This window comes from Scyliorhinus torazame, chromosome X, assembly GCF_047496885.1.
Source record: "Scyliorhinus torazame isolate Kashiwa2021f chromosome X, sScyTor2.1, whole genome shotgun sequence".
Lineage (NCBI taxonomy): Eukaryota > Metazoa > Chordata > Chondrichthyes > Carcharhiniformes > Scyliorhinidae > Scyliorhinus > Scyliorhinus torazame.
In genome coordinates, this window is record NC_092738.1 from 38,846,489 (window position 1) to 38,873,918 (window position 27,430).

A 27,430-nucleotide genomic window follows, 5' to 3' on the forward strand; every position below is an offset into this window, starting at 1 on the left:
CAGACCCTACCCACTCGCTGTGTGACTCTGCCTCCGCCACACTCTCAGGCAGCGCATTCCAGATCCTAACCACTGGATGCGCAAGAACAGTTTTCAAATCCTGCGTCCTTTTTCAAAGCTCCGCCTTAAGCTTTTTTCTCCTCGGGTCTTTGATTCCCAGCAGCATCCTGGAGGCAGAGGACAATGCGGGACGATTGGCGATCTTCGACTGACTGAGTGTTAACTGACCTCAGCTGAGTCTGGTTGTCGGGACAACATTTGGCCTGCATGCTCCTCAGCTGACCAGAGAGGAACTATTACGCTCCCAGACCAGACCACAACGTTGCTAGGAAACCAGACAGACACCCCAATATTTTATTGAATTGGTAAAACTGTGAGGAAAGGATATTTGGCTCCAGGAGAGACTCCACGCATTTTAAAACAAACTTCATTATTGACACAATATTAAACTACCTTTAAAAGCACAGAAATATAGTTTACAATTACCAGTTAAACTATGCTTAACAATAAAATGAACCTCTTTAACTCCTAACATCTATCTCTTTATCTCCAATCAAGCAAAACCCATCACAGGTCAAAACCTACTTTTAAATATAGTGAACGAACACAAATACGTGCTGTGTAGAGATGTCTTGCAGAAACTACTTTGAGAGAGAGATCCTTCAGGAAACAGCCTGCAGATTCTTGCCTGTGTGAAACTACTGTTTAACTTCCCAGCATTGGCAAAAAGCTCCTGTTCTGTTCACAACATGATCTAAAATTGAAACTGAACACGTGGCTGCTTCAGCCCCGGCTCCGTCCCTAAACAACATCATTTGACAAAGACTGATCCCAGCGGGTGTGATTCAGTGGACTCAGGTTGTAGTTCACTGAACCCGCGTTTAGCAGGGTGTTTGGGTGCCAAGACCCCAGCTCACGAGTGCAGGAGGACTGCTTGTGGATCGGGGTACCATTTTTAAAGATAGCCCCAATCCTTCCATCTTCCCTCAGCCATTCCACCGTGGGGGTCAGTACCCCCCCCCCCCCCTCCATCCAACTTACCTCTTCTGGGGTCCTCAAGTCCCCCTAACAACACCTCTCATAGGCAAGGCCTCCTGGGCCTAACCCCTGGCAGGGGCAACCTGGGCATCTTGGCACTGCCAGCCTGCCACCTTGCAGTGCCACCTGGGTGCCAGTGCCATGGTGCCAGGGGGAGTGCCACCTTGCCCTCCCCCCCCGAGGTTCCATCTGGACCAGTACCAAACAGTGCCCGGTGAGGCCTCACTGGTGAGGCTGGTGAATCCCGGGCCCCGGATGAATTGGGTGAGCACATCTGGCTCATTTAAATACGCGTGGCTGGATCTCGCCCAGTGACAGGGCGATCCAGATCGTCCTGCGCCGAGAGATTCCAATCAACCTCCAGAGACATTTCAAGCGTCAAACGTCCGAATGTGTCCAATTATCTCTGACCAGGGAACCTTCTTTATAGAAACAAAATTCCATTCGCCCGACTTCAGGTAATCAATGTCCATGGTTGGAATGAATATAATTTCATTTTTTATGATGCCTTAATTACACTGCTGTAGCCAAAGTGTCTGTCCTTTCAATTCAGGATTTGTATAAACAAGACTGCAGCAGTCACACGTTAATTCAGACCTTTAACCCTTGCTGCACCAAGTACATATAACACATAATCACAGAAAAGAGAGACTTGGGAGGGATTCTCCAGCCCACCAGGCCGTCGACGGAGAATTCCGCTGCTGGTTCCTGCTCGGGAACGCTATCCATGAGCCCAGTGTGGAAGTAGGAGGTGAACGAGTGTTGCTCAGCCCCAGGAGGAGAGAATAAAGAGGGCTGCACGTTGCCGAGTGACCTATTCAGGCTACCCGCTTATCCTTAAAGGAGCAGCACAAAGGATTGACTCAACCAAGAGTGCAACCGACATTTATATATCTTTAACACACGGAGACATTCCAAGGTACACAGGCGAGGGGAGATTTCGGAAAGAGGACCTTGGCCAAAATGGCTGGTTGCTAGGAGAGTCTTAAAAGAGGAGAGAAAGTTGGAGACATTGAGGGAGGGAATGTCAGGGCTCAGGAAGTTCCATCAATGGTGGAGCGATGGAAGGGATAAAATATATGAAAGATATAAAGGAGTTGCAGATGCTGAGATTGAAACTCACGTTCTCCAGGTTATTTGCCCTGTAACAGAATCAAGAGACCCACTGTCGACAGACAACAGACACCTGCCAAATGGGAAAACGCTTGAAGTTTTACAGTGAGTTTAAAAGTTCCAACTATTTATCTACTGAACTTTTTCAGCCAGTAACATTCGAGCCAAACATGTGCCAGACAATGACCATCTCCTACAAGCGAGGATCTAACCATCGCCCCCTTGACATTCAATGACATTTCCATCGCTGAATCCCCCACAATCCACATCCTGGGGGTTACCATTGATCAGAAACTGAACTGGACCCAGCCACATTAATACTGTGGCTACCAGGGCAGGTCAGAGGCTGGGAATCCTGCGGAGAGTAACTCACCTCCTGACCCCCCAAAGCCTGTCCACCATCTACAAGGCACAAGTCAGGAGTGTGAGGGAATACTCTCCACTTGCCTGGATGAGCGCAGCTCCAACAACACTCAAGAAGCTCAACACCATCCAGGACAAAGCAGCCCCGCTTGATTGCTCCCCTTCCACAAACATTCACTCCCTCCACCACCGACACACAGTGGCAGCCGTGTGTACCGTCTACAAGATGCACCGCAGCAACTCACCAAGGCTCCTTAGGCAGCACCTTCCAAACCCACGACCTCAACCATCTAGAAGGACAAGAGCAGCAGATACCTGGGAACCCCACCACCTGGCGGTTCCCCTCCGAGTCACTCACCACCCTGACTGGGAAATATATCGGCCGTTCCTTCACTGTCGCTGGGGCAACATCCTGGAACTCCCTCCCTCACAGCACAGTGGGTGTACCTACACCACATGGGCTGCAGCGGTTCAAGAAGGCAGCTTACCCCCACCTTCCCAAGGGGCAATTAGGGATGGGCAATAAATACTGGCGTAGCCAGCGATGCCCACGAGGAGGCAGCTGGCAGTAGGTCGCTGGAGTGCTGCGAAATGCAATTGTAACTTCTGTCGCCCTTGCAAATGGGCAAAATGTCGAGAGCCTGCATGCAGCCCTCACCTCTGTCGCCCGTACACAGAGCAGACACTGCCAGGAGTACTTCATTTACAGCAGCTCCCTGCTGAGGAAGGGGAAATGTGAATTCCAATCGCAAATAGAAACATAGCAAAAGAGGGATGTCATGAAAGAGAGGACGTTGCAAAAAGGGTGTGTCAAACATCAAAATGCAAAGGAAGAGTAGCGACACACTGACAGCGAGTAAAAGTACCACAATGCCAGCACATCTGGCGAGACACATTCAGCCTCCCCGATTCGATACATGGAGCTGGAAGCAGTTTGTCCATTTCCATGGGGTGACTGAATTCAATCAGGCATTATACAGAGAGAGGGGATCTGGTTACTTGCTCCTAATGGAAGGCAGATGAGTTTTACTAGATTCAAACAGCAATGTGCAGAATATTCAGATCAATGTAAGCATGACATGAATCAGCTTCATACAAACAGCTCAACTGGAGCTATTTAAAACACTGAGCCAGGGAACTACAGTTAACCGGAAAAAACTACAATCTGATTAAATTCCCCAGTCCTGTGCCCCAGTGTTATACAGTGACAGACCCGTCCCCACCAGCACTGTACCCCAGTGTTATACAGTGACAGACCCGTCCCCACCAGCACTGTGCCCCAGTGTTATACAGTGACAGACCCGTCCCCACCAGCACTGTACCCCAGTGTTATACAGTGACAGACCCGTCCCCACCAGTACTGTACCCCAGTGTTATACAGTGACAGACCCGTCCCCACCAGTACTGTACCCCAGTGTTATACAGTGACAGACCCGTCCCCACCAGTACTGTACCCCAGTGTTATACAGTGACAGACCGTCCCCACCAGTACTGTACCCAAGTGTTATACAGTGACAGACCCATCCCCACCAGTACTGTACCCCAGTGTTATACAGTGACAGACCCGTCCCCACCAGTACTGTACCCCAGTGTTATACAGTGACAGACCCGTCCCCACCAGTACTGTACCCCAGTGTTATACAGTGACAGGCCCGTCCCCACCAGTACTGTATCCCAGTGTTATACAGTGACAGACCCGTCCCCACCAGTACTGTACCCCAGTGTTATACAGTGACAGACCCGTCCCCACCAGTACTGTACCCCAGTGTTATACAGTGACAGACCCGTCCCCACCAGTACTGTACCCCAGTGTTATACAGTGACAGACCCGTCCCCACCAGTACTGTACCCCAGTGTTATACAGTGACAGACCCATCCCCACCAGTACTGTACACCAGTGTTATACAGTGACAGACCCGTCCCCACCAGTACTGTACCCCAGTGTTATACAGTGACAGACCCGTCCCCACCAGTACTGTACCCCAGTGTTATACAGTGACAGACCCGTCCCCACCAGTACTGTATCCCAGTGTTATACAGTGACAGACCCGTCCCCACCAGTACTGTACCCCAGTGTTACACAGCGACAGACCCGTCCCCACCAGCACTGTACCCCAGTGTTATACAGTGACAGACCCGTCCCCACCAGTACTGTATCCCAGTGTTATACAGTGACAGACCCGTCCCCACCAGTACTGTACCCCAGTGTTATACAGTGACAGACCCGTCCCTACCAGTACTGTATCCCAGTGTTATACAGCGACAGACCCGTCCCCACCGGTACTGTACCCCAGTGTTATACAGTGACAGACCCGTCCCCACCAGTACTGTACCCCAGTGTTATACAGTGACAGCCCCGTCCCCACCAGTACTGTACCCCAGTGTTATACAGTGACAGACCCGCCCCCACCAGTACTGTACCCCAGTGTTATACAGTGACAGACCCGTCCCCACCAGTACTGCTCCCCAGTGTTATACAGTGACAGACCCGTCCCCACCAGTACTGTACCCCAGTGTTATACAGTGACAGACCCGTCCCCACCAGTACTGCTCCCAGTGTTATACAGTGACACACCCGTCCCCACCAGTACTGTACCCCAGTTATACAGCGACAGATCCGTCCCCACCAGTACTGTACCCCAGTGTTATACAGTGACAGACCCGCCCCCACCAGTACTGTACCCCAGTGTTATACAGTGACAGACCCGCCCCCACCAGTACTGTTCCCCAGTGTTATACAGTGGCAGACCCGTCCCCACCAGTACTGTACCCCAGTGTTATACAGTGACAGACCCGCCCCCACCAGTACTGTTCCCCAGTGTTATACAGTGACAGACCCGGCCCCACCAGTACTGTACTCCAGTGTTATACAGTGACAGACCCGTCCCCACCAGTACTGTACCCCAGAGTTATACAGTGACAGACACATCCCCACCAGTACTGTACCCCAGTGTTATACAGTGACAGACCCGTCCCCACCAGTACTGTACCCCAGTGTTATACAGTGACAGACCCGCCCCCACCAGTACTGTTCCCCAGTGTTATACAGTGACAGACCCGGCCCCACCAGTACTGTACTCCAGTGTTATACAGTGACAGACCCGTCCCCACCAGTACTGTACCCCAGAGTTATACAGTGACAGACACATCCCCACCAGTACTGTACCCCAGTGTTATACAGTGACAGACCCGTCCCCACCAGTACTGTACCCCAGTGTTATACAGTGACAGACCCGTCCCCACCTGCACTGTACCCCAGTGTTATACAGTGACAGACCCGTCCCCACCAGTACTGTACCCCAGTGTTATACAGTGACAGACCCGTCCCCACCAGTACTGTACCCCAGTGTTATACAGTGACAGATCCGTCCCCACCAGTACTGTATCCCAGTGTTATACAGTGACAGACCCGTCCCCACCAGTACTGTACCCCAGTGTTATACAGTGACAGATCCGTCCCCACCAGTACTGTATCCCAGTGTTATACAGTGACAGACCCGTCCCCACCAGTACTGTACCCCAGTGTTATACAGTGACAGATCCGTCCCCACCAGTACTGTATCCCAGTGTTATACAGTGACAGATCCGTCCCCACCAGTACTGTATCCCAGTGTTATACAGTGACAGATCCGTCCCCACCAGTACTGTACCCCAGTGTTATACAGTGACAGACCCGCCCCGACCACTACTGTACCCCAGTGTTATACAGTGACAGACCCACCCCCACCAGTACTGTACCCCAGTGTTATACAGTGACACACCCGTCCCCACCAGTACTGTACCCCAGTGTTATACAGCGACAGAACTGTCCCCACCAGTACTGTACCCCAGTGTTATACAGTGACAGACCCGTCCCCACCAGTACTGTACCCCAGTGTTATACAGCGACAGACCCGTCCCCACCAGTACTGTACCCCAGTGTTATACAGGGACAGACCCGTCCCCATCAGTACTGTACCCCAGTGTTATACAGTGACAGACCCGTCCCCACCAGTACTGTACCCCAGTGTTATACAGTGACAGACCCATCCCCACCAGTACTGTACCCCAGTGTTACACAGTGACATACCCGTCCCCACCAGTACTGTAACCCAGTGTTATACAGTGACAGTCCCATCCCCACCAGTACTGTACCCCAGTGGTATACAGTGACAGACCCGTCCCCACCAGTACTGTACCCCAGTGTTATACAGTGACAGACCCATCCCCACCAGTACTGTACCCCAGTGGTATACAGTGACAGACCCGTCCCCACCAGTACTGTACCCCAGTGTTATACAGTGACACACCCATCCCCACCAGTACTGTACCCCAGTGTTATACAGTGACAGACCCGACCCCACCAGTACTGCACCCCAGTGTTATACAGTGACAGACCCGTCCCCACCAGTACTGTACCCCAGTGTTATGCAGTGACAGACCCGTCCCCACCAGTACTGTTCCCCAGTGTTATACAGTGACAGACCCGTCCCCACCAGTACTGTACCCCAGTTATATAGCGACAGATCCGTCCCCACCAGTACTGTACCCCAGTGTTATACAGTGACAGACCCGCCCCCACCAGTACTGTACCCCAGTGTTATACAGTGACAGACCCGTCCCCACCAGTACTGCTCCCCAGTGTTATACAGTGACAGACCCGTCCCCACCAGTACTGTACCCCAGTGTAATACAGCGACAGATCCGTCCCCACCAGTACTGTACCCAAGTGTTATACAGTGACAGACCCGTCCCCACCAGTACTGTACCCCAGTGTTATACAGTGACAGACCCGCCCCCACCAGTACTGTTCCCCAGTGTTATACAGTGACAGACCCGTCCCCACCAGTACTGTACCCCAGTGTTATACAGTGACAGACCCGTCCCCACCAGTACTATACTCCAGTGTTATACAGTGACAGACCCGTCCCCACCAGTACTGTACTCCAGTGTTATACAGTGACAGACCCGTCCCCACCTGCACTGTACCCCAGTGTTACACAGTGACAGACCCGTCCCCACCAGTACTGTACCCCAGAGTTATACAGTGACAGACACATCCCCACCAGTACTGTACCCCAGTGTTATACAGTGACAGACCCGTCCCCACCAGTACTGTACCCCAGTGTTATACAGTGACAGACCCGTCCCCACCTGCACTGTACCCCAGTGTTATACAGTGACAGATCCGTCCCCACCAGTACTGTACCCCAGTGTTATACAGTGACAGATCCGTCCCCACCAGTACTGTATCCCAGTGTTATACAGTGACAGACCCGCCCCCACCACTACTGTACCCCAGTGTTATACAGTGACAGACCCACCCCCACCAGTACTGTACCCCAGTGTTATACAGTGACACACGCGTCCCCACCAGTACTGTACCCCAGTGTTATACAGCGACAGACCCGTCCCCACCAGTACTGTACCCCAGTGTTATACAGTGACAGACCCGTCCCCACCAGTACTGTACCCCAGTGTTATACAGCGACAGACCCGTCCCCACCAGTACTGTACCCCAGTGTTATACAGTGACAGACCCGTCCCCACCAGTACTGTACCCCAGTGTTATACAGTGACAGACCCATCCCCACCAGTACTGTACCCCAGTGTTACACAGTGACATACCCGTCCCCAGCAGTACTGTAACCCAGTGTTATACAGTGACAGACCCATCCCCACCAGTACTGTACCCCAGTGTTATACAGTGACAGACCCGTCCCCACCAGTACTGCACCCCAGTGTTATACAGTGACAGACCCGTCCCCACCAGTACTGTACCCCAGTGTTATACAGTGACACACCCGTCCCCACCAGTACTGTACCCCAGTGTTATACAGTGACAGACCCGTCCCCACCAGTACTGCACCCCAGTGTTATACAGTGACAGACCCGTCCCCACCAGTACTGTACCCCAGTGTTATACAGTGACAGACCCGTCCCCACCAGTACTGTACCCCAGTGTTATACAGTGACAGACCCGTCCCCACCAGTACTGTACCCCAGTGTTATACAGTGACAGACCCGTCCCCACCAGTACTGTACCCCAGTGTTATACAGTGACAGACCCGACCCCACCAGTACTGTACCCCAGTGTTATACAGTGACAGACACGTCCCCACCAGTACTGTACCCCAGTGTTATACAGTGACAGACCCGTCCCCACCAGTACTGTGCCCCAGTGTTATACAGTGAAAGACACGTCCCCACCAGTACTGTATCCCAGTGCTATACAGTGACAGACCCGTCCCCACCAGTACTGTACCCCAGTGTTACACAGTGACAGACCCGTCCCCACCAGTACTGTACCCCAGTGTTATACAGTGACAGACCCGTCCCCACCAGTACTGTACCGCAGTGTTATACAGCGACAGACACGTCCCCACCAGTACTGTACCCCAGTGTTATACAGTGACAGGCCCATCCCCACCAGTACTGTACCGCAGTGTTATACAGTGACAGACCCGTCTCCACCAGTACTGTACCCCAGTGTTATACAGTGACAGACCCGTCCCCACCAGTACTGTACCCCAGTGTTATACAGTGACAGACCCGTCCCCACCAGTACTGTACCCCAGTGTTATACAGTGACAGACCCGTCCCCACCAGTACTGTATCCCAGTGTTATACAGTGCCAGACCCGTCCCCACCAGTACTGTACCCCAGTGTTATACAGTGACAGACCCGTCCCCACCAGTACTGTATCCCAGTGTTATACAGTGACAGACCCGTCCCCACCAGTACTGTACCCCAGTGTTATACAGTGACAGACCCGTCCCCACCAGTACTGTACCCCAGTGTTATACAGTGACAGACCCGTCCCCACCAGTACTGTTCCCCAGTGTTATACAGTGACAGATCCGTCCCCACCAGTACTGTACCCCAATGTTACACAGTGACAGACCCATCCCCACCAGTACTGTACCCCAGTGTTAAACAGTGACAGACCCATCCCCACCAGTACTGTACCCCAGTGTTATACAGAGACAGACCCGTCCCCACCAGTACTGTACCCCAGTGTTACACAGTGACAGACCCGTCCCCACCTGTACTGTACCCCAGTGTTATACAGTGACAGACCTGTCCCCACCAGTACTGTACCCCAGTGTTATACAGTGACAGACCCATCCCCACCAGTACTGTACCCCAGTGTTATACAGTGACAGACCCGTCCCCACCAGTACTGTACCCCAGTGTTATACAGTGACAGACCCGTCCCCACCAGTATTGCACCGCAGTGTTATACAGTGACAGGCCCATCCCCACCAGTACTGTACCCCAGTGTTATACAGTGACAGACCCGTCCCCACCTGCACTGTACCCCAGTGTTACACAGTGACAGACCCGTCCCCACCAGTACTGTACCCCAGAGTTATACAGTGACAGACACATCCCCACCAGTACTGTACCCCAGTGTTATACAGTGACAGACCCGTCCCCACCAGTACTGTACCCCAGTGTTATACAGTGACAGACCCGTCCCCACCTGCACTGTACCCCAGTGTTATACAGTGACAGATCCGTCCCCACCAGTACTGTACCCCAGTGTTATACAGTGACAGATCCGTCCCCACCAGTACTGTATCCCAGTGTTATACAGTGACAGACCCGCCCCCACCACTACTGTACCCCAGTGTTATACAGTGACAGACCCACCCCCACCAGTACTGTACCCCAGTGTTATACAGTGACACACCCGTCCCCACCAGTACTGTACCCCAGTGTTATACAGCGACAGACCCGTCCCCACCAGTACTGTACCCCAGTGTTATACAGTGACAGACCCGTCCCCACCAGTACTGTACCCCAGTGTTATACAGCGACAGACCCGTCCCCACCAGTACTGTACCCCAGTGTTATACAGTGACAGACCCGTCCCCACCAGTACTGTACCCCAGTGTTATACAGTGACAGACCCATCCCCACCAGTACTGTACCCCAGTGTTACACAGTGACATACCCGTCCCCAGCAGTACTGTAACCCAGTGTTATACAGTGACAGACCCATCCCCACCAGTACTGTACCCCAGTGTTATACAGTGACAGACCCGTCCCCACCAGTACTGCACCCCAGTGTTATACAGTGACAGACCCGTCCCCACCAGTACTGTACCCCAGTGTTATACAGTGACACACCCGTCCCCACCAGTACTGTACCCCAGTGTTATACAGTGACAGACCCGTCCCCACCAGTACTGCACCCCAGTGTTATACAGTGACAGACCCGTCCCCACCAGTACTGTACCCCAGTGTTATACAGTGACAGACCCGTCCCCACCAGTACTGTACCCCAGTGTTATACAGTGACAGACCCGTCCCCACCAGTACTGTACCCCAGTGTTATACAGTGACAGACCCGTCCCCACCAGTACTGTACCCCAGTGTTATACAGTGACAGACCCGACCCCACCAGTACTGTACCCCAGTGTTATACAGTGACAGACACGTCCCCACCAGTACTGTACCCCAGTGTTATACAGTGACAGACCCGTCCCCACCAGTACTGTGCCCCAGTGTTATACAGTGAAAGACACGTCCCCACCAGTACTGTATCCCAGTGCTATACAGTGACAGACCCGTCCCCACCAGTACTGTACCCCAGTGTTACACAGTGACAGACCCGTCCCCACCAGTACTGTACCCCAGTGTTATACAGTGACAGACCCGTCCCCACCAGTACTGTACCGCAGTGTTATACAGCGACAGACACGTCCCCACCAGTACTGTACCCCAGTGTTATACAGTGACAGGCCCATCCCCACCAGTACTGTACCGCAGTGTTATACAGTGACAGACCCGTCTCCACCAGTACTGTACCCCAGTGTTATACAGTGACAGACCCGTCCCCACCAGTACTGTACCCCAGTGTTATACAGTGACAGACCCGTCCCCACCAGTACTGTACCCCAGTGTTATACAGTGACAGACCCGTCCCCACCAGTACTGTATCCCAGTGTTATACAGTGACAGACCCGTCCCCACCAGTACTGTACCCCAGTGTTATACAGTGACAGACCCGTCCCCACCAGTACTGTATCCCAGTGTTATACAGTGACAGACCCGTCCCCACCAGTACTGTACCCCAGTGTTATACAGTGACAGACCCGTCCCCACCAGTACTGTACCCCAGTGTTATACAGTGACAGACCCGTCCCCACCAGTACTGTTCCCCAGTGTTATACAGTGACAGATCCGTCCCCACCAGTACTGTACCCCAATGTTACACAGTGACAGACCCATCCCCACCAGTACTGTACCCCAATGTTAAACAGTGACAGACCCATCCCCACCAGTACTGTACCCCAGTGTTATACAGAGACAGACCCGTCCCCACCAGTACTGTACCCCAGTGTTACACAGTGACAGACCCGTCCCCACCTCTACTGTACCCCAGTGTTATACAGTGACAGACCTGTCCCCACCAGTACTGTACCCCAGTGTTATACAGTGACAGACCCATCCCCACCAGTACTGTACCCCAGTGTTATACAGTGACAGACCCGTCCCCACCAGTACTGTACCCCAGTGTTATACAGTGACAGACCCGTCCCCACCAGTATTGCACCGCAGTGTTATACAGTGACAGGCCCATCCCCACCAGTACTGTACCCCAGTGTTATACAGTGACAGACCCGTCCCCACCAGTACTGTACCCCAGTGTTATACAGTGACAGCCCCGTCCCCACCAGTGCTGTGTCCCAGTGTTATACAGTGACAGACCCGTCCCCACCAGTACTGTACCCCAGTGTTATACAGTGACAGACCCGTCCCCACCAGTACTGTACCCCAGTGTTATACAGTGACAGCCCCGTCCCCACCAGTACTGTGTCCCAGTGTTATACAGTGACAGACCCGTCCCCACCAGTACTGTACCCCAGTGTTATACAGTAACAGACCCGTCCCCACCAGTACTGTGTCCCAGTGTTATACAGTGACAGACCCGTCCCCACCAGTACTGTACCCCAGTGTTATACAGTGACAGACCCGTCCCCACCAGTACTGTACCCCAGTGTTATACAGTGACAGACCCGTCCCCGCCAGTACTGTACCCCTGTGTTATACAGTGACAGACCCGTCCCCACCAGTACTGTACCCCAGTGTTATACAGCGACAGACACGTCCCCACCAGTACTGTACCCCAGTGTTATACAGTGACAGACCTGTCCCCACCAGTACTGTACCCCAGTGTTATACAGTGACAGACCCGTCTCCACCAGTACTGTACCCCAGTGATATACAGTGACAGACCCGTCTCCACCAGTACTGTACCCCAGTGTTACACAGTGACAGACCCGTCCCCACCAGTACTGTATCCCAGTGTTATACAGTGACAGACCCGTCCCCACCAGTACTGTACCCCAGTGTTATACAGTGACAGACCCGGCCCCACCAGTCCTGTACCCCAGTGTTACACAGTGACAGACCCGTCCCCACCAGTACCGTACCGCAGTGTTATACAGTGACAGACCCGGCCCCACCAGTCCTGTACCCCAGTGTTATACAGTGACAGACCCGGCCCCACCAGTACCGTACCGCAGTGTTATACAGTGACAGACCCGTCCCCACCAGTACTGTACCCCAGTGTTATACAGTGACAGACACGTCCCCACCAGTACTGTACCCCAGTGTTATACAGTGACAGACCCGTCCCCACCAGTACCGTACCGCAGTGTTATACAGTGACAGACCCGCCCCCACCAGTCCTGTACCCCAGTGTTATACAGAGACAGACCCATCCCCACCAGTACTGTACCCCAGTGTTATACAGTGACAGACCCGTCCCCACCAGTACTGTACCCCAGTGTTATACAGTGACAGACCCGTCCCCACCAGTATTGCACCGCAGTGTTATACAGTGACAGGCCCATCCCCACCAGTACTGTACCCCAGTGTTATACAGTGACAGACCCGTCCCCACCAGTACTGTACCCCAGTGTTATACAGTGACAGCCCCGTCCCCACCAGTGCTGTGTCCCAGTGTTATACAGTGACAGACCCGTCCCCACCAGTACTGTACCCCAGTGTTATACAGTGACAGACCCGTCCCCACCAGTACTGTACCCCAGTGTTATACAGTGACAGCCCCGTCCCCACCAGTACTGTGTCCCAGTGTTATACAGTGACAGACCCGTCCCCACCAGTACTGTACCCCAGTGTTATACAGTAACAGACCCGTCCCCACCAGTACTGTGTCCCAGTGTTATACAGTGACAGACCCGTCCCCACCAGTACTGTACCCCAGTGTTATACAGTGACAGACCCGTCCCCACCAGTACTGTACCCCAGTGTTATACAGTGACAGACCCGTCCCCGCCAGTACTGTACCCCTGTGTTATACAGTGACAGACCCGTCCCCACCAGTACTGTACCCCAGTGTTATACAGCGACAGACACGTCCCCACCAGTACTGTACCCCAGTGTTATACAGTGACAGACCTGTCCCCACCAGTACTGTACCCCAGTGTTATACAGTGACAGACCCGTCTCCACCAGTACTGTACCCCAGTGATATACAGTGACAGACCCGTCTCCACCAGTACTGTACCCCAGTGTTACACAGTGACAGACCCGTCCCCACCAGTACTGTATCCCAGTGTTATACAGTGACAGACCCGTCCCCACCAGTACTGTACCCCAGTGTTATACAGTGACAGACCCGGCCCCACCAGTCCTGTACCCCAGTGTTACACAGTGACAGACCCGTCCCCACCAGTACCGTACCGCAGTGTTATACAGTGACAGACCCGGCCCCACCAGTCCTGTACCCCAGTGTTATACAGTGACAGACCCGGCCCCACCAGTACCGTACCGCAGTGTTATACAGTGACAGACCCGTCCCCACCAGTACTGTACCCCAGTGTTATACAGTGACAGACCCGCCCCCACCAGTCCTGTACCCCAGTGTTATACAGAGACAGACCCGTCCCCACCAGTACTGTACCCCAGTGTTATACAGTGACAGACCCGTCCCCACCAGTACTGTACCCCAGTGTTATACAGTGACAGACCCGTCCCCACCAGTACTGTACCCCAGTGTTATACAGTGACAGACCCGTCCCCACCAGTACTGTACCCCAGTGTTATACAGTGACAGACCCGCCCCCACCAGTACCGTACCGCAGTGTTATACAGTGACAGACCCGTCCCCACCAGTACTGTACCCCAGTGTTAAACAGTGACAGACCCGTCCCCACCAGTACTGTACCCTAGTGTTATACAGTGACAGACCCGTCCCCACCAGTACTGTACCCCAGTGTTATACAGTGACAGACCCGTCCCCACCAGTACTGTACCCCAGTGTTATACAGTGACAGACCCGTCCCCACCAGTACCGTACCGCAGTGCTGGAAGATGTGGAAAGTTACAGGTAATAACGTGCATATTCGTGCCTGCCATGAGCAGAAGACTTTGCTAATCATTCCCCGCGTGCATGACCCACTTCTGAAATGTTCGCACTTTTCCGATATCGGGGCATTGGCAGCAGGGTTTACACAGCAACAACTGATAAACAGACACAGGGTAAACGGGCAGATAATCAGGGACATTGATTGACGTGTAAATATTGACACAAGATTAACTCCCATTGAATTCAGTGACAGAACCGTCCCGAGGGGTTGGGTGATTTTCCCAAACTTCCCATTCTCCCCCCCCCTTCATTTGGGACAGCAGGACAGTCCTGCTAATCCACACTGCTGTGGGTCTGGTTGTTGGGAATGGACCAGGGAGGAGTTCGAGAGGAAGGTGGTGTCAGACAAGGGGAAGGTTTCATGGGAAAAGGAGGGATGAGGAAAGAGAAGGAAATGAAACTTCGGCTGAGAAAGCACCAGAAGTCGAAGGCTTTTTCGAGAGGGGAACGGGCGTGATGCCTGGGGAGGAGAGTCACAGGGGCCCACAGCACAGAAAATGTCCTTCAGCCCATTGTATCGGTGCCGGTGAAGAACAGTCACTCAGTATTCTATTGCCATTTCCCAGCACTGGGCCCATAACTGTGTCTGTCCTGGGATCACAAGTGTACATCGAAATACTTCTTCAATGTTATGACGGTCTCTGCCTGCAGCATCCTTTCAGGATAGCACTGTTTCTTCACAGCTCCAGGGTCCCGGGTTCGATTCCCCGCTGGGTCACTGTCTGTGCGGAGTCTGCACGTTCTCCCCGTGTCTGCGTGGGTTTCCTCCGGGTGCTCCGGTTTCCTCCCACAAGTCCTGAAAGACGTGCTGTTAGGTGAATTGGACATTCTGAATTCTCCCTCTGTGACCCGAACAGGCGCCGGAATGTGGCGACTAGGGGATTTTCACAGTAACTTCATCGCAGTGTTCATGTGAGCCTACTTGTGACAGTAAAGATTATTAGGCAGCGAGTTCCAGACTCCCACCCCCCTCTGGGGGAAAAGGCTTTTCCTCACATCCCCTCTAAACCTCCTGCCCCCTCACCTTAAATCTCTGCCCCTGGTCAGTGATCCCTCCACCAAGGGGAAAGTTTCTTCCTGTCTATTCTATCTGTGCCCCTCATAATTTTATACATCTCAATCCCGTCCCCCCTCAGTCTCCTCTGCTCCCAAGGAAAACAACCCCAGTCTATCCAATCTCTCTTCATAGCTAAAACTCTCCAGCCCGGACAACATCCTGGTAAATCTCCTCTGCACCCTTTATCCCTCCTATAATGTGGAACAGTACTCCACCAGAGCAGGGTCCAGGTCAGCTTTATACAGAAGAAAAGAAGAAATGTTTCCTCTGGCAGGTCACAGCTACCCCAAGCATGGTGAGGATCACCATCTTGCATCTGAATTAGGAACAGGGGTAGGCCACTCGGCCCTTCGAACCTGTTCCACCTGTCAACGTGATCACGGCTGATGTGAATGTCACCTCCGGTACATCCCAGAGGAACTTTCACTCGCTTGTTCATCAACAATCAATCCACCAATAAAAATATTCAGAGACTCTGCCTCCCCCACATCTGCGGAAGCAAAAGTTCCAGCAAATCGGGCGACACAGAGGCTGCTGGGACTGAGCGCGTCATTGTGTCCACTCAGGTGCCCGCGTACAAGTCTATCTTTGCACACAACATTGTAGCAGCTCAGTATTCCCCGCTGGTATCTTTGACGGGTCTTACACGGGCATGCAAAACACATCAGGGAACATCCTCACTCGGGGTCAAGGGGCACGGGGGGGGGGTTCAACTCACCAGAACCGTGTTATTGTACGATCGGATTGCTGCGCCAAACCACTGGTTCGATTTAAGCTCCAGCACTTCAGTGTCATTGTGGAACCGGTTACCTGCAGGGAAAACACAACTTCATCAATGCCAAACACGAGTGGCCAACCTACAGAACAGGCTCTACCCCCGCCTCCACCCAACCCCCTTCCCCTCTATTGCCCCGCCCTCGGCAGGCAGTGGAAAACATTTGAAAGGATTCATTCCCAATGTAAAGTGGACAGATTTCTTTTGGAAAATCCTCTCACGGGGCACGAGAATAATTCCAGGCATGTTGTGTGGGGAGTGTTACGTGTTTGGGAGTAACAGAGGCCTGAGGCCTTTTCCTTACCTCTTGTGGACACCTGAGAAGAGATTTTTTTTTATTTTTTTAAAATTTGTTCCAAGGCCAGCATTGGCTATTCTAAATGCCCTTGAACAGACTGGCTTGTTCGGCCATTTCAGGGGGGCCGTTGAGAGCCAACCACATTGCTGTGGACCTGGATCGGGTGTCGTGTAGGCCGGATCGGGTAAGGACAGCAGATTCCCTTTCCTGATGGGACATTAGTGAACCAGATGGGTTTTTACGACAATCGACAATGGTTTCATGGTCGTTAAGACTTTTAATTCCAGATTTATTTACTGAATTCAAATTTCAACATTTGCCCTGGTGGGATTGGATCCCGGGTCCCCAGAGGTTTGCTTTGGATCAGTAATTCAGTGATAATACCACTGCGTCACTGCCTCCCACTATGCAAAACTTCAACATATTCGGAGGGGCCCATACACTGTAAACAACTGGAATATGTTCAAGCCTTCCACCTTTTGTGAATTCGGGATGGGCAATAAACGCTGGCCTAGCTGGTGATGCCCACATCCTTGTGAATGTGTCAATTAAATTACTGTTAGTTTTATGGTCACTATTTACTTTCAGATTTTCATTAATTGGATTTAAATTCCATTAGTGGCTGTGGTGGGATAGGAGTAAGCATGGGGAGTCTGCCGTTCCCCGTTGCTTTCTCCAGCGCAATGCCTCAGCCAATCAGAATTAACCTGCCAACAAATCAGCACCGCTTTCTCTTCTCATAGACATTGTTGCGATCGTTTGACATTCTTGCGTTTGACCTGTTGAGTCATGGATGAAAAACTTCAGCAACATGTCTCTCTTCTCAGCAAACGTTCACGTCATGCAACAAAAGGGTGGCAAGATGGGCCGTGAGGTCACGGGCAGAGTCAGATCTAGACAGGTCAGCAATGTTGGCACCAATCGCAACATGGTTACGGGACGTGGCGAAATCAGCAGCAAACAGATGGATTGACCTTTGACATGTTGTACCTAAGAGCACACTTGTCCACGCCATAGCTATCTGCTGTCTGCTCAGCAGTTTGCCTCTGATATTTGTCTTTGTGGGTGGAGGGGGAGGGGGAAACATTTGTAAATCAAATGTTTGAAAGTTTCATCGAAAGGTCCTCTTAGCTTTGGGGTATACCCCGTTATCAACTGCTCCTCACTGATGTCAGTGTTTCGCCCACCACGAGGCCAGCAGTTCTGCGCCCAAATTAAACAAGGGGCCAACCTTTGGTCAGAATGATTGGGGGAGCGGTTCACAAAAACACCGTTGGGTTGAGATAGAAAGTCAAAGAGTTGAGCTGAAACTAAAAGCCAACAACACAGTTTACACAAAACAATCTCAATAAAGTTTAAAAGGTTAGAGCATTCGGTTCATTCATTCCAGGCGTTGTAGCAGTTTGATACCACAGAGCTAAACCATTTCAGAGGGCAGTTCAGAGTCAACTGCATTGCTGTGCGCCTGGAGTCAGTGTCCAGGGATGTGCAGGTTGGGTTACGGGGGTAGGGCCTAGGTAGGGTGCTCTTTCAGAGGGTTGGTGCAGACTCAATGGGCCGAATAGCCTCCTTCTGCACTGTGCAGATTCTTTTTGTCGAAATTTAGAATACCCAATTCTGTTTTTCCAATTAAGGGGCAATTTTTGCACCTTGTCCCCGTGTGTGCGTGGGTTTCGCCCCCACAACCCAAAGATGTGCAGGGTAGGTGGATTGGCCACGCTAAATTGCCCCTTAATTGGAAAAAAATGAATTGGGTTTTCTAAATTTAGAAACAAAAAAATTAAGGGGCAATTTAGCATCATGGTGACTATTAAATTGCTGTCGATTGTTGTAAAAACCCATCTGGTTCACTAATGCCCCGTTAGGGAAGTAAATCTGCCGTCCTTACCCGGTCTGGCCTATGTGGTTGACCCGTAACACACAGTTGACTCGCAGCACGGTAGCACAGAGGTTAGCACTGTTGCTTCACAGCGTCAGGGTCCCTGGTTCGATTCCCCGCTGGGTCACTGTCTGTGCGGAGTCTGCACGTTCTCCCCGTGTCTGCGTGGGTTTCCTCCGGGTGCTCTGGTTTCCTCCCACAGTCCAAAGGTGCGGGGCGGAATTCTCTGACCCCCCGCCGGGTCGGAGAATCGCCGGGGGCTGGCGTGAATCCCGCCCCCGCCGGTTGCCGAATTCTCCGGCACCGGATATTCGGCGGGGGCGGGAATCGCGCCGTGCCGGTTGGCTGCCCCCCCCCCCCCCCCCCCCCGGCGATTCTCCGGCCTGGATGGGCCGAAGCTCCGCTGCTAGGATGCCTGTCCCGCCGGCGTGGATTAAACCACCTCTCTTACCGGCGGGACAAGGCGGCGCGGGCGGGCTCCGGGGTCCTGGGGAGGGGGCGATCTGGCCCCGGGGGGTGCCCCCACGGTGGCCTGGCCCACGATCGGGGCCCACCGATCCGCGGGCGGGCCTGTGCCGTGGGGGCACTCTTTTCCTTCCGCCTTCGCCACGGTCTCCACCATGGCGGAGGCGGAAGAGACCCCCTCCACTGCGCATGCACGGGGATGCCGTGAGCGGCCGCTGACGCTCCCGTGCATACGCCGCCCGGCAAAGTCATTTCCGCGCCAGCTGGCGGAGCACCAAAGGCCTTTCCCGCCAGCTGGTGGGGCGGAAATCAGTCCGGCGCGGGCCTAGCCCCTCAAGGTGAGGGCTCGGCCCCTCAGGATGCGGAGAATTCCGCACCTTTGGTGCAGCGCGATGCCGGACTGATTCGCGCCGTTTTTGGCGCTGGTCGGCGGACATCGCGCCGATTGCAGAGAATCCCACCCGTGGTTCGGTGGATTGGCCGTGATAAATTGTCCCTTAGTGTCCAAAGGTTGGGTGGGGTTACGAGGATAGGGCGGGGGAATGGGCTCTTTCAGAGGGTCAGTGCAGACCGATGGGCTGAATGGCCTCCTTCTGTGGGGATTCTATGATTCAACCAACTCAATTCAAGGGCAATTAGGGATGGGGCAACAAATGGCGGCCTTTCCAGTGACGCTCACATCCCGTCAATTAATTTTTAAAGAAGCTAAAATTCAAAGAGGAAATGGAAAAGGTCACGGCGGAGTTCAATTTCCAACTTAATTCACAAAAAAAAACATTGAATGAATTAACAATGACTTGATAACCTCAAAATGGGTGAATGAAAGAGCGTGTGATTAACTAGAACACACGGCAGGACAGAACCATCTTTGTGACAATAATGAAATGCTCCAAATTACAATTACAATACTTTGACAGAGCAATGGTTTTTTTAAAATAACTTGAGTGTACCCAATTCTTTTTTTCCAACTAAGGGGCAATTTAGCGTGGCCAATCCACCTACCCTGCACATCTTTGGGTTGTGGGGGCGAAACCCACGCAGACACGGGGAGAATGTGCAAACTCCACACGGACAGTGACCCAGGGCCGGGATCGAACCTGGGACCTCGGCGCCGTGAGGCAGCAGTGCTAACCACTGTACCGCCCAGTGCACTTGAGGGTCGGGTGTGTGCAGAGCAGGAACATCACCTCCTCCCTCCCCTGCACCTCACGCATTCAACCCAACCAATCTTCCCAAGATCGGGAGGACATTTCATGTGAAGGGCCAGTGGTATTCAGGTCAGTAACCCTCAGCGACACAAACATACAAACCATGAATACTCAAGTCTGCTGAAAGCAAAGCAGCCTTTGCATCAGCAGATAGACCCTGCCAGAGCGTACGTGCATGCCACCAGTACAAAGACCGCAGTGTTCGAGGCCAGTGCACACTCTGCTGAAACCAGGCACCACAAGAAAAAACTGAACAACCATATTATTAAGAGTCCGTAACTGAACTCGGGATGATTGCAGTCTTTGCCGAATTAGCTCATTGCAGCTGGGAGTGGTGATGCAATTCGCCTGGGGGACAGTAGGGGATGTGGTCGAAGCACAGAGAAATTAAACCCAGCCCCAGTAGAGCGAAACTGAGGGGACTAAAAAGCTCAAGCCATTGGTTCGTGATGGACAGCTGGTTGCAATTCGAATGTCGAAATTAGATTCGCCGAGTCTGGGAGTGGAAAGGCCAGATACAGGAGTCCTTCCATCCCAGCAAACTCTCTGAGAAAGAGGGAGCGTGTACGGTGCAAGTGAAGCAGCATTCTCCGACAGAACCACCACGGTTACGTCGGCAGGCATGAGCCCGGGTCTGCTGGCATCCGCCATTGGAATTCTCCAATTGCCCCCACCCTGACCTCTCTGTCCTCAGCCTGCTGCAGGGTGACCCGTCTTTGGATTTCCTTCAGGTCGTGTTCAGATGGTCGCAACGTCAACATTCAGCCCCCATCTGGACACACCTTCTATCCATTCCCAGTCACTTTTGTTATTCAATCTCGCCTGCCCTCCGCCCTATCACGGAGATTCCTCCTCCCTCCCCTCCACCACCACCCTTTTGTTCTTCATGACCCCCCTCCCCCCACCCCTCTCCTCTTCCCACCCCCCCCCCCCCCCCCCCGCCCCTCTCCCTCCCCCTTATATAGCCCCCTTCTAGGTCAGAATATTGCCTGAGCATTTGTCGGTTCAGGCAATTTTACTTCAGGGCAGAAGCCAAGTCACACAATTCCACTGTGCATTTTGTTGGCAAGTCCTTTTAAATTAAGGGACAGCTATTTCTATTCACCCCTCCCCCCCCCCCCTCTCCGGTCACTGCTGAGGGAGTTAATAAACCTGGAACTTTCAAATCACCCTGTCTGAATTGGAACCTTCACACACGCACACAAAAAAAAGGCCATGGGATTGAAATCTCGGCGGAAATCACCAAGACAATTTCCGGAGTTGTTGGGTAAAGGAGCAACGACGGAAGCATGTCATTTAAGTCACAGAGTAAAAATGCCACCGCAAAGGTTTATTTCCTGTGGCAACTAAAAATGTTCTATGTACGTCTTTTAGGATTCAAATAAATTGAATGTTTGGTAAACAACGTTCAGTGTAGGATTTCTCAGGAGGTCGGTTTAGCTCAGTTGGGCTGGATGGCTGGTTCGTGATACAGAGTGACAATGTGTCGTGAACACCGCCCAGTCCATCTCACAAACCTGCCTCCCATCCATTGACTCCATCTACACCTCCCGCTGCCTGGGGAAAGCGGGCAGCATAATCAAAGACCCCTCCCACCCGGCTTACTCACTCTTCCAACTTCTTCCATCGGGCAGGAGATACAGAAGTCTGAGAACACGCACGAACAGACTCAAAAACAGCTTCTTCCCCACTGTTACCAGACCCCTAAATGACCCTCTTATGGACTGACCTCATTAACACTACACCCTGTATGCTTCACCCGATGCCAGTGTTTATGTAGTTACATTGTGTATTTATCGTATGTCCTATGTTTTTTTCATGTATGGAACTATCTGTGGACAGTATGCAGAACAAATACTTTTCACTGTCCCTCGGTACACGTGACAATAAATCCAATCCAATCCAATTAGCTCAGTTGGCTGGACAGCTGGTTTGTGATGCGGAGCGAGGCCAGCAGCGTGGGTTCAATTCCCCGGACCGGCTGAGGGTATTATTGACGGCCCCGCCTCCTCAACCTTGACCCTCTCCCTGAGGTGTGGTGACCCTCAGGTTAAATCACCACCAGCCAGCTCTCCCCCTCAAAGGGGAAAGCAGCCCACGGTCATCTGGGACTATGGCGACTTTCACGGTTATGCAGAGGAGGAGGATGCATCCTGGTTAGAATAGATTTGTTCCAGCTATCTTGGGCAGAGTAAATATAGATGGTCTCTCACAAAAACCGGGCCTCAACTTCAAGCCATAAAATATCCCAAAATACAAAAGGGTATTGGCTCGTATTATATATAGTTTGTGATGGGAATGTCTCGTGCTTTATCATTTCCAAACAGTTGGGCTCTTAAATGACTCATTCATAAATCAGAGCCCATTATCCCAGGCCCCAAACAGTGGCAATGCAGTACTGAGGGAGTGCCGCACTGTCAGAGGGTCAGTACTGAGGGAGTGCTGCACTGTCAGAGGGTCAGTACTGAGGGAGTGCTGCACTGTCAGAGGGTCAGTACTGAGGGAGCTCCGCACTGTCAGAGGGTCAGTACTGAGGGAGTGCTGCACTGTCAGAGGGTCAGTACTGAGGGAGTGCTGCACTGTCAGAGGGTCAGTACTGAGGGAGTGCTGCACTGTCAGAGGGTCAGTACTGAGGGAGCTCCGCACTGTCAGAGGGTCAGTACTGAGGGAGTGCTGCACTGTCAGAGGGTCAGTACTGAGGGAGTGCTGCACTGTCAGAGGGTCAGTACTGAGGGAGTGCCGCACTGTCAGAGTGTCAGTACTGAGGGAGTGCCGCATTGTCAGAGAGTCAGTACTGAGGGAATGCCGCACTGTCAGAGGGTCAGTACTGAGGGAGTGCTGCACTGTCAGAGGGTCAGTACTGAAGGAGTGCTGCACTGTCAGAGGGTCAGTACTGAGGGAGTGCTGCACTGTCAGAGGGTCAGTACTGAGGGAGTGCTGCACTGTCAGAGGGTCAGTACTGAGGGAGTGCTGCACTGTCAGAGGGTCAGTACTGAGGGAGTGCCGCACTGTCAGAGGGTCAGTACTGAGGGAGTGCTGCACTGTCAGAGGGTCAGTACTGAAGGAGTGCTGCACTGTCAGAGGGTCAGTACTGAGGGAGTGTCGCACTGTCAGAGGGTCAGTACTGAGGGAGTGCCGCACTGTCAGAGGGTCAGTACTGAGGGAGTGCTGCACTGTCAGAGGGTCAGTACTGAGGGAGTGCCGCACGGTCAGAGGATCAGTACTGAGGGAGTGCTGCACTGTCAGAGGGTCAGTACTGAGGGAGCGCCGCACTGTCAGAGGGTCAGTACTGAGGGAGTGCTTCACTGTCAGAGGGTCAGTACTGAGGGAGTGCTGCACTGTCAGAGGGTCAGTACTGAGGGAGTGCTGCACTGTCAGAGGGTCAGTACTGAGGGAGTGCCGCACGGTCAGAGGATCAGTACTGAGGGAGTGCTGCACTGTCAGAGGGTCAGTACTGAGGGAGCGCCGCACTGTCAGAGGGTCAGTACTGAGGGAGTGACGCACTGTCAGAGGGTCAGTACTGAGGGAGTGCTTCACTGTCAGAGGGTCAGTACTGAGGGAGTGCTGCACTGTCAGAGGGTCAGTACTGAGGGAGTGCCGCACTGTCAGAGGGTCAGTACTGAGGGAGCTCCGCACTGTCAGAGGGTCAGTACTGAGGGAGTGCCGCACTGTCAGAGGGTCAGTACTGAGGGAGTGCTGCACTGTCAGAGGGTCAGTACTGAGGGAGTGCCGCATTGTCAGAGGGTCAGTACTGAGGGAGTGCTGCACTGTCAGAGGGTCAGTACTGAGGGAGTGCCGCACTGTCAGAGGGTCAGTACTGAGGGAGTGACGCACTGTCAGAGGGTCAGTACTGAGGGAGTGCTTCACTGTCAGAGGGTCAGTACTGAGGGAGTGCTGCACTGTCAGAGGGTCAGTACTGAGGGAGTGCTGCACTGTCAGAGGATCAGTACTGAGGGAGTGCCGTACTGTCAGAGGGTCAGTACTGAGGGAGTGCTGCACTACCAGAGGGTCAGTACTGAGGGAGTGCTGCACTGTCAGAGGGTCAGTACTGAGGGAGAGCTGCACTGCCAGAGGGTCAGTGCTGAGGGAGTGTGGCACTGTCGGAGGGTCAGTACTGAGGGAGTGCCGCACTGTCAGAGGGTCAGTACTGAGGGAGTGCTGCACTGTCAGAGGGTCAGTGCTGAGGGAGTGCTGCACTGTCAGAGGGTCAGTACTGAGGGAGCACCGCACTGTCAGAGGGTCAGTACTGAGGGAGTGCCGCACTGTCAGAGGGTCAGTACTGAGGGAGTGCTGCACTGTCAGAGGGTCAGTATTGAGGGAGTGCCGCACTGTCAGAGGGTCAGTATTGAGGGAGTGCCGCACTGTCAGAGGGTCAGTACTGAGGGAGTGCTGCACTGTCAGAGGGTCAGTATTGAGGGAGTGCCGCACTGTCAGAGGGTCAGTATTGAGGGAGTGCCGCACTGTCAGAGGGTCAGTACTGAGGGAGTGCCGCACTGTTAGAGGGTCAGTACTGAGGGAGTGCTGCACTGTCAGAGGGTCAGTACTGAGGGAGTGCCGCACTGTCAGAGGGTCAGTACTGAGGGAGTGCCGCACTGTGAGAGGGTCACCGTGGGCGGGAGATGACCGTAAACCCCCTCCCCTCTCTCCCCCCCCCCCCCAAAAAAAAGTCAATCGAGAGCATCCAGGCCCCGCCCCTCCCGCTGCCAATCTAATAAGGAGCAGCACTCGCTAACGCAACGCGCGACTGGGGTCTCAGACACGAGAAGGTTCTCTCTCCCCCTGCAGCGTTGAAGGAGGCCATTCGGCCCATAGAGTCTGCACCGACCCGCCGGAAGAGCACCCCGACCTAGGTCCACCCCTCTGCCCAATCCCCGTAGCCCCACCTAACCTGCACGTCTTTCGGGACTTCCTACGGCACCCCGGAGGAAGCCAACAAATTTGTCCAGAAAAAATGGGACTGCGCAAACAACGATAAGAGTGCACTAAAATCCAGTAGGTCATGGCAGTTTTAACCACTTGCTAATTGAGAGCGGCTTGAAAGCAGGAACGCACAGACAAACGAGCTGTGAAGTAGTCTCACGCAGCAAGAGCACAGGTTACCACTGCTGAAACTCCTGTGGTGCCATGGCAACTTGGCAGGGCGGCCATTTTAATCAGAGGATCACCCATCTGGTTTGGAGAGCCACACTTGTTCCAAAACGCCTCTCCAGGCTGCTGCTTCCCCTTTCTGTCTTGCAGGCCAAGAAATTCTGGTTGGCATTCCCCTCAGCAAAGCCGGCCGCCAACATAAGCAACGGGATTAGGCCGAGGTTTTTACATTCATGAGCCAAAAAGATCATAGTCATGGCTTCCCTCAGTGCTCGAGGCAGAGGCTAGCCTGGGTTGGTTTGGGGGGGGGGGGGGGGGGGGGGGGGGCTAAAGCATGGATCTGGCAGGGATTGCCAAACAAAAACACTCCACATTTCATCAACATCTTCCTGAATTCCTTTCCCTCTATCCAATGTAAACTTGAACCACTGCCACCATCTCACTGCTGAGTGGCGGGATGCAAGTTCACCACATCATCTGTAAATCCCACAGTCCCTCCTTCAACAGTTTGATTCCAGGTTCGAGGCGCCCCAGGATCCTGAACACATGACTGGAACCAATCAATCTTTGCAGCTCTCACAGCCAGAAAGGAACACGTTACTTGGGTTGTGCAGAGGAAGCGGCCATTCACTCCAGTGCTGGGCTGCAGAGAGAGGATACTGGCCAGAGGGAGGGCCCGGCTTGGCGCAGTTCATCCGCCGAGTGCCTGAGGCGCCCTTGATCAGGAAATTCCCATCTCCCACCTCGGATCTCATCGGAGAATCACTGCACAATTAGCCTTAGCACATCTCTCCTCTCTGCTGGGCAGCACCTTGTGCTGGAGTCTCGATGTGAAGCAATGTGCGGGTTACATAGAACATACAGTGCAGAAGGAGGCCATTCGGCCCATCGAGTCTGCACCGACCCACTTAAGCCCTCACTTCCACCCCATCCCCATAACCCAATAACCCCTCCAAACCTTTTTTTTGGTCACCAAGGGCAATTTATCATGGCCAATCCACCTAACCTGCACGTCTTTGGACTGTGGGAGGAAACCGGAGCACCCGGAGGAAACCCACACAGACACGGGGAGGATGTGCAGACTCCACACAGACAGTGACCCAGCGGGGAATCGAACCTGGGACCCTGGCGCTGTGAAGCCACAGTGCTATCCACTGGTGCTACCGTGCTCCTAGGTTAGGTGGATTGGCCATGATAAAATGGCCCCTGGGTGTCCAGGGATGTGCCGGTTAGGTGGGGATACAGGGATGGGGGGTGGGGGGGGGGGGGGGGGCGGGGGGTAAGAGTTCTCTTTCAGAGGGCCAGTACAGACGCGATGGGCCAAATGTCCTCCTTCTGCACTGCAGTGCTTCTCTATGGTTCTAATGCAAACACAGGCCATTTGGTCTAATCGTATTTCTAGAAAATGCAGAAAAATCCCTCCCTCCCTGTACAACTCCTGTGCTCGACAGTTTTGGCTCGAACCCAATTTAATTCCGTAGTTAGCACAAAGACCTTACTGCAAGAGAATTCCCATTTGGTTTTCATATCACTCGTCCACATGTTGCAATCATTTATTTTTTCAGAGGGGAAGGGGAAAAAAAACCTTGCCTGGAGGGAATTAAAACGTGCAACGGTTTGTCAGCAATGAGTGTAGACCAAACACGAGTCCCCCACCCCCACAGTCTGTTTTTCACTTTCTTCTTCACCCAAGCTAGTCTCCTGGCAACCGGACTAGGCCGCAGGCTCCCCTCACCCGTCCAACATGGATCGACTGAAGTT

General features: G+C 53.1%; 1 protein-coding gene across 1 annotated transcript in view; it reads right to left on the reverse strand.

The window, feature by feature from the left end:
* The window catches only part of LOC140405336 (integrin alpha-5-like), a 207,417-nt gene that overhangs the window by 89,191 nt on the left and 90,796 nt on the right, over nt 1-27,430 (reverse strand). Inside the window, 1 exon segment of the mRNA XM_072493627.1 lies at nt 16,675-16,766. Coding sequence (XP_072349728.1) covers nt 16,675-16,766 — 92 coding nt within the window.